Source organism: Lissotriton vulgaris, chromosome 1_2, assembly GCF_964263255.1.
Source record: "Lissotriton vulgaris chromosome 1_2, aLisVul1.2, whole genome shotgun sequence".
Classification (NCBI taxonomy): Eukaryota; Metazoa; Chordata; class Amphibia; order Caudata; family Salamandridae; genus Lissotriton; species Lissotriton vulgaris.
Genome location: NC_141686.1, coordinates 310,736,571 through 310,750,946, shown reverse-complemented (window position 1 = coordinate 310,750,946; position 14,376 = coordinate 310,736,571). Strand labels below are relative to the sequence as shown.

The following is a 14,376-nucleotide window of genomic DNA, read 5'->3' as shown; positions in this document are numbered from 1 at the left end:
AAGCAGATGCCTTGAACGCAAAGAGCACATCATTCTGAACGATTCAGTGGTGGTCCCATCCTCTTAGGACCACCCCAAGCACAGTTATTATGGGCAAAAATACAATCCCAACCGCAGACCCTGAAAAGCATTATGGGATGAGGTTAGCAGTGGGCAGTGAATATTATAGTATCCAATATCAAAATAATTCTACAAAGAGCTGCAGTTCAACTCGTCGTTACTAGGTGTCCCTCACGAGGCAAATGCAAAAGCATTGACTCAAGATGCAGTTCCACTAGTCATTACTAGATGTACCCCACGAGTCAAATGCAAAAGAATTGAAACCCATTCATGAAGCTGCAGTTCAGCTCACTAATAGGCGATCACAGTTGGGTCATATTGTGTATGTTTTTGGCATAACCCCTGCTATCCACCCTCCATGAAGACTTCACTGACTAGTTAAACAATCCTACTCCAGCTTAATCTGGATCATTTCGGGACGGGAATGAGTAATTAGCACTTCACAATGCAGGACACTACTATACAAGAGCAGAGCCCTTCTACCTCCGTAAACACTACTCAGGGCACTGACAGGACACTACAGACTCTGTACCTACCTAGCCACCTCACCTGACATCCATACGTCCTCCCTGCTCCTCAATCACAACCCGACAAATTCAATTGAACCAATGATCAGCTGCGCTACCTGGTCACATGAACTATGACCTTATCTCCCAGTATTATAACCTCATAACAAGTGGATTATCTCTAATCAAACCATGAAGGATCATCGGGGGCCCAGACAAATACTGCACAAAGTGCCTGAACAGACAAGACCCACCAGGCAGTGGAATCTTGACCAGTCCCAACACACTAACTCTCTTAACCAACCTCTTCACCCAATACATTCTGCAGTAAACGCTGTGGTTGTCAGATCTCACCAAGTAATAATGTCACACACAATCTTTATAAGGTTCAGTTAGGTTTCTTTAAGAAAGACATTACCTCTGACATAGCACAGTCAGGCAGCGTAAAGCACCAAAACAGGAACTAAGAAGCATGACACAACAACAGTCCAACACCACTTTGTAAAAATAGAGTGCATTTTTAGCTTCCACAGATACCAAAACAACAAAAAACTATAGAGGGGAACCAGAGATATGACTTCTTCATATGTAGGCAAAGTTACTTTTAACTTGGTCTTTAGATGCAATAAATCCTTGCAAGAAGTTTGTAATCGATGGGCTGAAACGTCAGTTATAACGCTCTTGGACTAGCCACAATGGGTTTGGAGCCAACCACAGGGAACACTCAACTCCACTGCACCTCCAGTTCCAACTGGTCTCACAATTCTAGCGGTCTTCAGCAGTTGCTTGTAGGTTCCTCTTACTCTGGGCCACCGGAGTCCACGTCAATACCAGCCATGAGCTTGGGGAGATGTCAGGCAGGTCAGGACTGTCTCCCAGCAGTAACATCGGCATCCACTGCGTTCCTCTGCAGCTGTGCCCTCGTACAGCGCAGGCGTCCTTTTGCTTCCCTGTTGCTGAACAGGGGGTTAAGCCAACAAGCCCTTGGAGTCATTTCTTCCGTCCTCGCTCCAATGGAGCTCTTTTCCAAGGGTGGGCACAGCAAGCATGATCCTCTTTACGGGTCCATCAGGTGCAGTACAGACTTCGATTCATCTGCACTTTTCTGGGTTCAGCTTTTGTCCCCCTGGTGCTGTACAGGTGGTTAGCCAATGAGCCCCTGCAGTCACTTTTTCTGTCTGGGCTCCAGTGGACCTCTTTTTCAAGGGTAGGCACCTCTTTTCCAAGGGAGGGCACAGCAGGCAGAGTCCTCTTTGCAGGTCCATCAGGTGCAGTCCCAGTCTTTGGTGCATCAGCACTTTCTTGGGTCCAGAGAGCAGGAGGGCAGTCCTTCCTTCTCTGTTCCAGTCCAGTAGTGATCAGAGGACTGTGGGTCTGCAGTGCCATTTTTATGCCATCTTCTTGTTTGTGCGAGAGGAGGACTCATTAGCCAATGGGGCAATAGTTCCCACAAGGCAACCTTCCTCACTATACAACACTTCCTGGGAGTTTGGCCACATAATAATCCCATGATACCCCTCTCCATCTGAATGCAAAATGGTGCAAGCCTTCTTGCCCCGTGAGGAGCCCTGGGCACACCCCTGGGGTGTACCCAGCATAATGAGCCACTCCTCCTGGAAAACCGGTTCTGCAGCAGATGCCAGTCTGTATGCCTACACAAAGTAGCGGGCAGGCATAGGGGTAATCACCATTTGATTCACTAAGGCAGTAGCCTCTATGAACCTGGGCAATTTGTAGGCACCACCCAGTAGTAATCCTGATGGAGGCGGTCATACTTCAGCAAGTCTCTTAGTTCCTCGGATCGCTTCACACTTCCTAGCATGGGGAGTGGGATAGTGTCATGGGTAACAACTGCTGCAGATAGTCAAGAAAGGCGATTAGCGGTCTGAGAAACAAACTGGTCACTTTCTAAAGACACCAGTCTATTAAATGTTAGATTGAACCCAACCCATTGCTGAGATTGGATTCAATGTAACAATTAATTTGATACCTTGGAGTAATTTTTTGGGGGTACCAAATGAAGTTAGCACTTAGCATGGGGACTAGTAAAACTCCACGTTCGCCAATGGCACTGGCCTTGCTACAGTGAAATTGGCAATTTCATGTTTTCACTGTCAGGGCATGATAAACAGAGGAAAATGGCCTCTCTTTTAATATTAAGCGCCCTGCCTGCTGGGCTATCAAGGCCTTCTTTAGGGATGGTTAGGGAACAATAAAAAGGAGGATTCGACCTGAAATGTTTTTTTTCGCCCTGTCGGACTGGTAGTTTTAAAGCCACCCGACTAGGCTGTAGTGGAAGGCCTAGAGTTAAGTTTACACCTAGTCACTGCTGTAGTGGCACAATTAAATACTCTACCCTTCCCAATAAATAGGCCAACATGACCTTCAGATTCCTAACTGTGCAGGACTTAAACTTGTGGTTGAATAATCATGAGTCCTGCAACACTTTACCAAAGGAAGAGCTCAAATACCACACGGTCTCAGCCTTACCCTGTCCAGACAATGTCCTGCTCTCCCGATCTAGAAAATCTACCATCACCTGGGCAACTAATTTGTTTCTTCTTCCAATCCATGAATGCCCTGAAACTCACACATCCAAAAACAAGACTAAAACCTCAGGCAAGACAAATTTAATCCAACATCATCAGATCCACGGACACATTTCAGCACGGCTCTCATTACTTACTGCAAACAGGCAAATGACACCATCCGCTAAGTCATGACCAATGCTGCTATAAGTCCTCAGCCACCTGCACCCACGTGGTTTTACTCAAACCTAATCAAATACAACTCTAGCGGCTATCGAGAGCCGAACTAACACCAAACATGGCTGAATCACTCATGATAGCAAGTCTCAACTACTACACAGGCTTCTCCATGCCAAAAACGGATGTATGTCATTACATCGCATTCTAATACCACGCATACCATTACAACGCCGATATTACAACGTGATGTCAATGACATCGCATGCCATTACATTGCATACTTTTACCACGAGTATGCTTTTACCACGCATGCCATTACAACGCAAAGGCATGCATGGTGAAGCTATACTTATGGTAAAAGTATGCAAGGTAAGTTACATCCCTATCCCTACACCTACACAACAGACTACTCCCACCCCTACACTGCCCCAATCCAAAAACACTGCCACACTACTAACTACCCACACTACTCCCACCCTTACACTACCCCAACCCAAAAACACTACCACACTACTCCCACCCCTACACTACCCTAAACCCTAAAACACTACTACGCTACCCACACTACACCCACCCCTACACTACCCTAAACCCTAAAACACTACTACGCTACCCACACTACTCCCACCCCTACAATACCCTAAACCCTAAAACACTAATACGCTACCCACATTACTCCCACCCCTACACTACCCTAAGCCCTAAAACACTAATACGCTACCCACACTACTCCCACCCCTACACTAAACCCTAAAACACTACTACGCTACCCACACTACTCCCACCCCTACACTATCCTAAACCCTAATACACTACAATAAACAAACACTACAACACTATACTACCCTAAAACCTAAATCACTACACTACATAAACACTACACTAAATAAACACAAAACCACCACACTAAATCGTTTTAAAAAAACACACACACAACACAAACATTACCACACTACTTTTAAACTACCCTAAACCCTACATAAGTAACCCCCACCCCATGCACAAACCCCCTTACCTCTCTCCTCTCCAGCGTCTCCATCGGATCCTGCTTCCTCCTTCCTGCTTGTTTCACGTCATTGTGAGGAAACAGCCTAAGTTTCCTCACACCGACGTGAATAGCGGCCCCCGCCGCCGCCATTACACATTACATCGCATGCGTTGTAAAAGCGCATGCGATGTAATGGTATGTGTGGTTTTTCCACACGTTGTAACATTGCATGCGTTGTAATGCATGCGATGTAAAAGTAATGCGTGGTAAAACCCGCGTTGTAATGGTTGTTCCCCGCCAAAAACACCTTTCTTCACTTAAATATTCAGGATGCCATCATTGAGCCACACAACTCACCCAGAGCATTCAATCCCCTCAAAAGTTCAAATCTGCTATCTCATTCTCTCAGGAGCTCTATCAAAAACTCAACAATTTCTTCGGGGGAGCAAGCTGCAGGCTTCCAAAGAAATACTGAGGCAGGGGTACACAACCCAACTGCAGCTCATTCAACTTTTCCCACTTAGCAGGTGTGTAAATGGACCAATACCCTAGACTGAATTGAAGGAGAGACTCAAGACCAGCTCTTGAGTCAGTCAAGTCCTTCCTCAGTGACTGAGTCCAGCAGATCAAACATGTCTCTTGCCTCTTACAAGACCTGTGACGGCCTCTACCTTACAATTTGATTTCCCTCTTAACATGACCCTAGTTTCCAATCATGCACTGCTCATCTAACAAACTTCAAGTCCCAACACCCACAAGGATACCTTGAAAATTGCGACAAAAGCAATACGAATGAAGAATAGATGGGCAGAGACAGACAAGCTAAAAGAAGTGGCACCCCTACCTCATAACTTCATGACACTCCTGTAGTTTCTGCGTTTCTTAGCCAACTAAGGAAAAGACACACAAATGATGGACGGAATGTGGAACAAATCAAACATTCCCCCCAGTCAAAAGATCTGGGTTAAATCCATCGTTCTTTTACCCCAATTTGGACCCAGCCATCTGCAAATCAGTCTTGACCCTGCTCCTCATGGGAACAGTACAGCTTGAACTGCCATGCCAGGTCCTCTCTTGACCAAAAACAAGCATCTTGGGACCGGTTTTGGGGTATCACCCCTAATCAGCAAGGCTAGCTTGAATCCAGTGGAATACTGAGCCCAGGACTGGGCATACCCGGCGCAATTAGGGCAAGGAAGCAAAGACGCACAAATGATGAACAGAATGCAGAACAAATCAAACATTCCCCTCAGTCAAAAGATCTTGGTTAAATCCATTGTTCTTTTGCTCACCGTGCCACCCCAGTTTAGACCCAGTGGGCTGGGTGTGCCCAGACGTGGGTCCTGGGCTCACTGTGCCACTGGATTCAAGCTAGGCTGGGTGATGAGGCAAAATACCCCGAAACTGGTCCCAGGATTCTTGTTTCTGGTTCAGGAAGACCTGGTTTGGCAACTCTGGCTGGACTGTTACAATTGAAGCAGGGTCAAGATGGATTTCCATATGGTTCGGTCTTAACTGAGGTGGCATGGTGAGCAAAGGAACAATGGATTTAACGGACTGGGGTTGAATTTTTCATTTGCTCCACATTCAATCCATCAATTGTGTGTCTTTTGCTACCCAAGCCAACTAAGCACGTTCAAATTCACCTAAACAATCTAGGTGTCTAAAAAAAAGCAACCTCAAGTCCTCAACCCTACACCATCACCAAATCAGCCAATTTCTACTTTGAACTGCACAGAAAAACTCTTATCCAGCCCACACAAGCTTCAGTCTTTAGTCATGGGCACACTAAAACACCAAACTGAATAAAACCCTATGTGAACCCTCGCCGATGGTTAGGATAAAAAAAGTTCAGAACACAAAGGCAAAATTAGTCAATGGGCTGAGCGAAAAACCACTGTGGTCCGACTTGAGAGGGGCTGCATAGCATTCAATATTATCCGCCACAGACCTACAGCCACCTCCTATAAATAAAGGTTTTCAGCAACCCACAAAAGCCTCTCTCCTCCACCAACCTGCCACTGCTGCCCTGAACCCTCTCCATACATACAGATGGCAGGTACAAAATGTGCTACAAAAGGCTCCAGACTGCAGTTCTTCACCGTACACAATGTCAATGCTTTTACAGCATTCTTGAAAAAAGGAAAACTCTTCCATAAGGATGGGTACTGCTCGCTTTCATTTACCACTCCCAAACCCTCACTATCCCCAAGAACCACTGCTGTCCATGGACTTGTGTTCTATCTGGTTGTCACTAATCAACGCCTCGGAAAACAGGACTTGTAGTAAGTTATATAAGAACCAGAAACATATTGCTTGAATAACAAAGTGAAATAAAAGTGCACCCCTCTCCACCAGCCCATTAATCCGAATGTTTCTGTGCCGGTCCTTGTGCTTCTTGTATGAGGTAGGATGAGAGCCTTCAACTCACTAGTTGGTTGTTGAGTTTTGAACTCTTGCCCCCACTCTACCTCCCTGAGAGGCCTACGACTGCTCACCTCGCGTGGAGTGTGGAAAGGGTATACTTCTCCTACTTTGCATAGCCATTGGATGACCAGTCCCAAGACACCAGGAGCAAACAATCAACAAAAGGGAGGAACCAGAAACTGACTATATTTAGCGGGGTCCAGTGTACATGTCCGGGAGAACAGTAACACAAGGAGGGTATAAAGTTCCCCGAGTAAGGTGAGGGTGTGAATGTAGCGTAGAGAAGGAAAAGGAAAAAAGGGCGGGGAGTTTCCCTTTTTGGAACTAAAACCCTCACACACCTCCTGCTACTCCTGCAAATTCATCGGCACCGACAACTTCCCCGCTACGACCACACCACTGATTCCCGACCCCAACCACCTACAATGCATCCTTCTCAACACCCGCTCGGTCCACAGACACGCCATAGACCTATGGAATCTACTAGACACCATCTCTCCAGACGTCGCCTTCCTAACGGAAACATGGATGAACGCCTCCTCCGCCCCAGACATCACCATTGCCATCCCAGAACACTATAAGATCATACGCAAGGATCGTACCGGCCACACAGGAGGAGGAATCGCTATCGTCCATAAGAAAACAATCCGCATCTCAACCAGCTCTGACGCCAACCTCGCCAACTCCGAACACCTTCACTTCCAGATCCACATCGACCCCAAGACCACACTCAGAGGCACCCTCCTCTACAGACCACCAGGACCCCGCGCAAAATTCAGTGAAGACATCACGGACTTCATCACTCCACACGCGCTCCCCTCCAAAGATTACATCCTTCTGGGAGACCTCAACTTTCACCTTGAAAAGAACAACGACCGCAACACCACCACCCTCTTGGACAACCTCGCCAACATCGGACTTAAACAACTGGTCACTTCCCCCACCCACATCGCAGGTCACACACTCGACCCCATCTTCACCTCCAGCAATCATATCTCCTTCAGCCACACTACGGATCTCTTCTGGACTGACCACAGCTGCGTTCACTTCACCTACAACAAGCCAAAACCCATCAACCACCTCCAACCAACTCTGCAAAGAAACTGGAACAAAATCACCATCGACCAGATCTCCTCATCGCTCCTTCTAAACACCCCAGCCCACTCCTCTAACCCAAACCAAGCCGCCGCCAACTTCACCCTATGGCTATCCAACACCGCCGACACCTTGGCACCACTGAAAAAACGTCAAAGCAAACATGGCAACAAGAAGGCCTCATGGTTCAACGATGATCTCAAGAAGTCCAAGAAACTCTGCCGCTCCCTTGAAAAGGCCTGGAAAAAAGACCCAACCACCAGCACCAAGGACGCCTTCAAAAACGCCACCCGCACTCACCACCAACTTATCCGAAAGGCCAAGAAAACAGCATTCAAAGATCGACTTGACAACAACTCCCACAACAGCAAGGAACTTTTCAACATCGTCAAGGAATTTTCCAATCCCTTGGCCAACTCCAACGACATCACCCCCTCTCAAGCCCTCTGTGACTCCCTAGCCTCATTCTTCCACAACAAGATTGCAGACATCCACAACAGCTTCGACAACCAACCCGGAGACCAACCCACCCAACCATATGTTGAACATCCTCCCCCCTCGAACACCCTTAACGACTGGAATCCAATCTCCACTGAGGACACCATCCGCCTGATGAATTCCATCCACTCAGGATCCCCCACAGACCCATGTCCTCACCACATCTTCAACAAAGCAGACTTCGTCATAGCACCGCACCTCCGAGACGTCATCAACTGCTCCTTCAACTCCGCCACCTTCCCGAAAAACTGGAAACACGCTGAACTCACCGCCCTTCTGAAAAAACCCACAGCGGACCCCACCGAACTCAAAAATTACCGCCCCATTTCGCTTCTTCCATTCCCGGCCAAAGTAATCGAGAAAGTTGTCAACAACCAGCTCGCCGCTTTCCTCGAAGACAACAAATCCCTCGACTCCTCACAATCTGGCTTCCGAGCAAAACACAGCACTGAAACCGCCCTCATCGCAGCAACAGACGCCATTCGAACTCTACTGGACAATGGAGACACAGTCGCCCTCATCCTCCTCGACCTCTCTGCAGCATTCGACACAGTCTGCCACAGCACCCTTCTACAACGCCTCAGAAACATCGGAATACAAGGAAAAGCACTTGAATGGATCACCTCGTTCCTCACCGGAAGAACCCAGAGAGTCCGCCTCCCACCATTCAAGTCCGAGGCCACTGAAGTCATCTGCGGAGTACCACAAGGATCCTCACTCAGCCCCACCCTTTTCAACGTATACATGAGCCCCCTCGCTACCATCGCCCTACAACACAACCTCAACATCATCTCTTACGCGGATGACACCCAACTAATCCTTTCTCTCACCAAGGACCCCAGCACCGCCAAAACTAACCTGCACGATGGAATGAAAGAAGTTGCTGAATGGATGAAACACAGCCGTCTGAAACTGAACTCAGATAAAACAGAAGTCCTCATCCTAGGTACATCCCCCTCTGCATGGGACGACTCTTGGTGGCCGGAAGCCCTTGGAAAAGCACCCATCCCGACAGACCACGCATGGAACCTAGGCGTTATCCTGGATTCTTCACTTTCAATGAACAGACAAGTCTGCGCCGTCTCCTCATCCTGCTTCAACATTCTTCGCATGCTCAAAAAAACATTCCGCTGGATCCCCACCGAAACCAGGAAAACAGTCACCCATGCTCTGGTCACGAGCCGACTGGACTACGGAAACACCCTCTACGCAGGTACTACCGCTAAACTCCAGAAGAAACTCCAACGAATCCAAAACGCCTCAGCCAGGATCATATTAGACATCCCACGCAACGAACACATCTCTGGTCACCTAAAAGACCTCCACTGGCTACCCGTCAATAAGAGAATCACTTTCCGACTGCTAACCCACGCACACAAATCACTCTACGACACCGGACCAGAATGCCTCAACTCACGACTGTCCTTCTACACCCCCCCCCGCCAACTACGTTCTTCCAGCCAAGCCCTCGCCACTGTTCCTCGCATCAACAAGACCACCATAGGAGGCAGATCCTTCTCATACCTGGCTGCTAAGACATGGAACTCACTCCCCACTTACCTTCGCCTTAACCAGAACCACCTAGCATTCAGAAAGCAACTTAAAATGTGGATATTTGACAAGTAATCCCCCCCCCCCCCTAAGCGCCTTGAGACCCTCTGGGTATGTAGTGCGCTATATAAATTATCTGACTTGACTTGACACCTAGCAAGCTTGCCCTCTCACACGCATGCACCATATGGCTGGAACAGAAGATTTCAGATTAAGAGCCCCTTCGCGGGTGCCCGTCAGACATTGCAGCTCAAGTCTGACGAGGAGCAGAACCCATATGATGAAGCATGACACCTAGCTTGCTAGGTGTGTGAGGGTTTTAGTTCCAAAAAGGGAAATTCCCCGCCCTTTTTTCCTTTTCCTTCTCTACGCTACATTCACAACCTCACCTTACTCAGGGAACTTTGTACCCTCCTTGTGTTACCAGGAGCAAACAACCTCAATCACTACAGTTGGGGCCCAACTGCCTCTTTCTGCCCTACGCCACACCGAAAAGGTTCTGGCAATACGTTTAATTGAATGCATTACACTCATATCCAGAGGACGGCTTTTAAACCTGAACTGCTTTTTTAAACATACCAATTGGTTTGTATATTTTTTCTCTGTTGCCAAGCCTTACCTATTTGATTTTTTTGTGTTTTGGGTGCTTTATAAGATTCCCATTATTTTTTAATGCGATATGAGCAAGGGACCCTCAGCCTCCTCCTTCATCACTGTGACTTACTGGCCATGAATGGGGGATCTGAGCCTAGATTGCCACTCACTATGCCTTAATGCCGCTTGATAAAGGGTTAAGCCATGTATTTTGTTTACTCACCACTATTCCATACTGTCCCTCTGTAAAGGCTTCAACCTTGTCGTAGGGGCCCCGGATGTCGTTGAGATTTTTCTTCTCTTTCACCACTTTCTGTACATTTGGAGCTTTATCCAGGAATTTTAATCTTTGGCGCTCTGGGATGGTGATTCCTGCAGGTTGGAGAGGAGGAAAAACACTGACACTTCAGACTATTATTCTCGAAATTACAGTCCTTTCATTTCCATCGGGTGGCACCAACATTTGACTGCATGTGCTAAGTATGTTCATGAGGTGATTCAGAGATGCAGAGCATAATGGGACAAGCCTGCCATGTGTGAATCTTTGCAGCTGTTGCCTCAAGCACATAGGAAATGAAAGAATAGAGAGAATGCTGAGAGTATAGCAACTTCTTCAAGCCCATCTGCTACATTTAGAACCAGCCTGGCTGATGTGGTGGCTAGAAAGGCAGGGTACATGGGAGAGTGGGGGGTGGGTGGGAGACATGCATTTGCTCAAATCTTCAAAACTTACACCATAAGGCAGCAACATGTGCATCTTATCTCCACTCTTGAATTGAACCAGGACAGTGCACAGTAGTCTAGAGGAGGATGAGAAGCTACAATAGACCGTGGAGAGCAACAAATACCGGTCAGACAAAAAGGAATCATGTGCGGGTCCGCGTACTAGGTGGTACAATCTGAGAAGGTCCTAGTACTGAGTGTGTGAGGAGTTCTTTCGTTTCTCAAAGTTCCCATTATCAAACTGGATAACTCAGGGAAATTGCATGCCTGGAGGACAGGTGGATGGATCTAGAATGACATAAGACCACCTCCCTCTTAGCCGGCCCATCCAAGTCACTGCATTCTGACATCTGTGACGCCACCTCTGAGGGATAGCTCTGCTGCTAGGCTGGAAGGTGAGGAAAGGAAATGTGTGAGGTGTGTATAACGCCACCTCACCCATGGCTGCTTTGTTTCAGGAGCTGAAATGCCACAAGAGAAAAAACACAACAAAAACAGTGTGCTGTACATGCACAGCAGGTAAATATAAAATTGGGTCAAAAAAAGAAGGGAGATTGTTGAAAGTTTAAAGCAACCAGTGGCTGCTTTATTGCAGGATGAAAAGACAAAGTGTTTCACAAACTGTCTTCAGATCTAGATGGTATGGGTATGATACAGTAAATATGAACTCAAATACAAAGGAGATCAATGTGCCCCCTGCACAGAAGGATGAACTAAAGACCGAGCATACAGGCATGTTCTCAGGTCTGACTGTTTTGATTAAGGAAATGTGAAGTCCCTCCGTTTGTCATAAGGAGGATGGAGAAAGAGCAGTGTCTGTGGCCGATCATATTTGTCTGCAGTCCTCACTGCTACATTGCATGGGAAACAACACCGTCAGTAAGGAAATCAATACTACCCAAACAGGAGGATGAAGAAACACCCCAGACCCAACTTCAGAATGACATCTCACCGCTGTAATCTGGAGGCATCTGGTAGATCTTCAGCCCTGCTGACAGGAGTTGTGTCCCACCTAGACGTACACCTGGAAAACAAAAGAGAAGTAAGTAAAATTAAGTAAACTCCCTCGGCTGCATGGTGTTGTTAAAAAGCTTATGGGACCAGTGTTAAATTCTGCAGTCAGAAGAAGAGCAGGTAGTGGTAGAGATGGGTCACAGATAATAACCAGGTCTGAATAGTCATAAACTAAGCTCAACCAGTGATTTGTTTCAGAATTATTCCATCCATAAAAGTAACCTCTAACATCAACAATAACTTTCATCACACAAAAAATAACATATAGGCAATATTACACATTTACTCGAACGTAAAAACCAAGACAAATCACCTAAATAATTAACCTATGGAAATGCAGCACACTCAATGTCAAAGTTTGAGTGGGAAAAGTATGTCTGCACTGATGCAAACACATTCTGTCGTCACCATCAATAGATGATCTTACAAGGTCAGAAAGCACCTTTGCGGGGGACAATCTGTGCCCCACATGTAAACTGTAGTATTCCACTCGGCAGATTTCCCCTATTCAATAAGCAGACATACTCTTAACAGCGTGGCTAATCCCGCAGTGATGTTTACCAAAAACAACATGTCTTAGGAGCCTTTTATTTATTCACTATAAAGTTACTGTTTATCTCCACTACCCACTATTATTTGTCCCATTACCTTGGCCTTTATGAAGCAGATAAGAATCCAATCTCAGCACTTTAGACCTCTCAAGCATTCTAGCAATTGAATCAACAGGACCTGCATCCTACTGTTGTAGCCATAACACTGCTGATAAAAATTGACTCTTTTGTGACGAGAGCAAATAATGGGCATTTTGCCTATCAATCAAGGAAATGTTTAACACCTTCAGAAATAGAACATCCTAGAAGCACTCAGAGACTCTACTTGAGCAGCGTGAAAATACTGTGAAAACACACCCTCATTCTCTGAATCCAAAATAACAAACATAAGAAAAAGTACGACCACGAAGACTTCCCCAACTCAACTTCAAGGTCAAGAAAACAGTAGTGAAGGAATCAGAAGGCATTACAAATACTCAAAACTACCAATGGGTCCCGGATTAGCAAACTGGATTACTCGGGGAAACTTCAACCAACGTAAAGTTTTCCTAAACGCTGAGCTCTGATAAGAAACAACTCAATACTGCTCCCAGTTTGTTCGAAAAGGCTATAGTGGTTCCACTTGTGAATAAATCAGCAGAAACCCAGAGACCCTAACCAATTAAATGATTTAAAATAACTACTATTAAAGTACACTCCAATGGGAAGGGTAAAGATGAGTGTGTTAATCTGCAGCACACTCCAGTCCACTACAAACACTCGAGGATTAAGGCTCGGGAGATGAATTAAAACCCTGGTATCAGACAGGACCTCCTCATCAGTAGCCAGCAGCACTGACTCTAATGGAGTCTCCGCAGTATACCACAGGACAAGAGAAAAGATGAGAACCTCAGGCACAGCAGTGGGCAGATCTAGTAATTCTTCTACAACCCCACTCTTCCGTCTTAGGACAGGGTCCACTAAGTGCAAAAACTGAGAAGAATCCTCTTTAATATCAGTCTTTAGCATTGTCACCGTTAGTTTCTGGTATGCATATGTTTATACTGCCGAGTCAACTGAAAGTCAGCAGTCAGTCCTAAGGGCCTAGGGAACTCAGGGGGAAAGAGGCAGTTGTTGTACCAAGCATTGTCAGTGAAGCTCGGGAACTATATATTACTGTGAGACCACTGAATTGACAAGTACCTCCTATAAGACTTTGATTTCAATGAGTAGTGAGGTTCAAGGACTACTGCTTTCTCTTGTAGGTTATGTACATTTAGAAACTCAGGTACAGTTAACACAATATAAATGTATTGCCCAATTCAGGATGTGTCTTTACACAATGTTAGGAGCTTTAATCACTTAAAGGTCACTAGTCAAGTAAAAGACTGTGATGGTACTATCATATCCCTACCATTCTAGCGTATACTCCGCGCACAATTGAAGGGGCGAGGGAGCTCCGGAACGTTTCAGTTAACAAACGTGGCTCGGCATAATCCTCAATAATAGTCCGTCTGACAACCTACAATTCATGAGAACATGTGTGCTGCACGGTGGCAATGGAATTCCATTCAATTTAGTAACTGTCCGTAAGTACTTCCATGTTGTTTAGTTGTTGTAGCAGGCAAGTATCATTATGATGGTATCCTTTAACTGACTTTTTTCAGTACTGCATTTGTTCC

The 14,376-nt window shown here is 46.3% G+C and overlaps 1 protein-coding gene across 1 annotated transcript in view; it reads right to left on the bottom strand.

The window, feature by feature from the left end:
• Positions 1-14,376, bottom strand: part of MRPL16 (mitochondrial ribosomal protein L16) — a 63,247-nt gene that overhangs the window by 11,940 nt on the left and 36,931 nt on the right. The window contains exons 2-3 of the mRNA XM_086953325.1: positions 12,103-12,174; positions 10,651-10,799 (exon numbers count right to left, since the gene is read on the bottom strand). Coding sequence (XP_086809451.1) covers positions 10,651-10,799; positions 12,103-12,174 — 221 coding nt within the window. The remainder of the gene's footprint in view (positions 1-10,650; positions 10,800-12,102; positions 12,175-14,376) is intronic.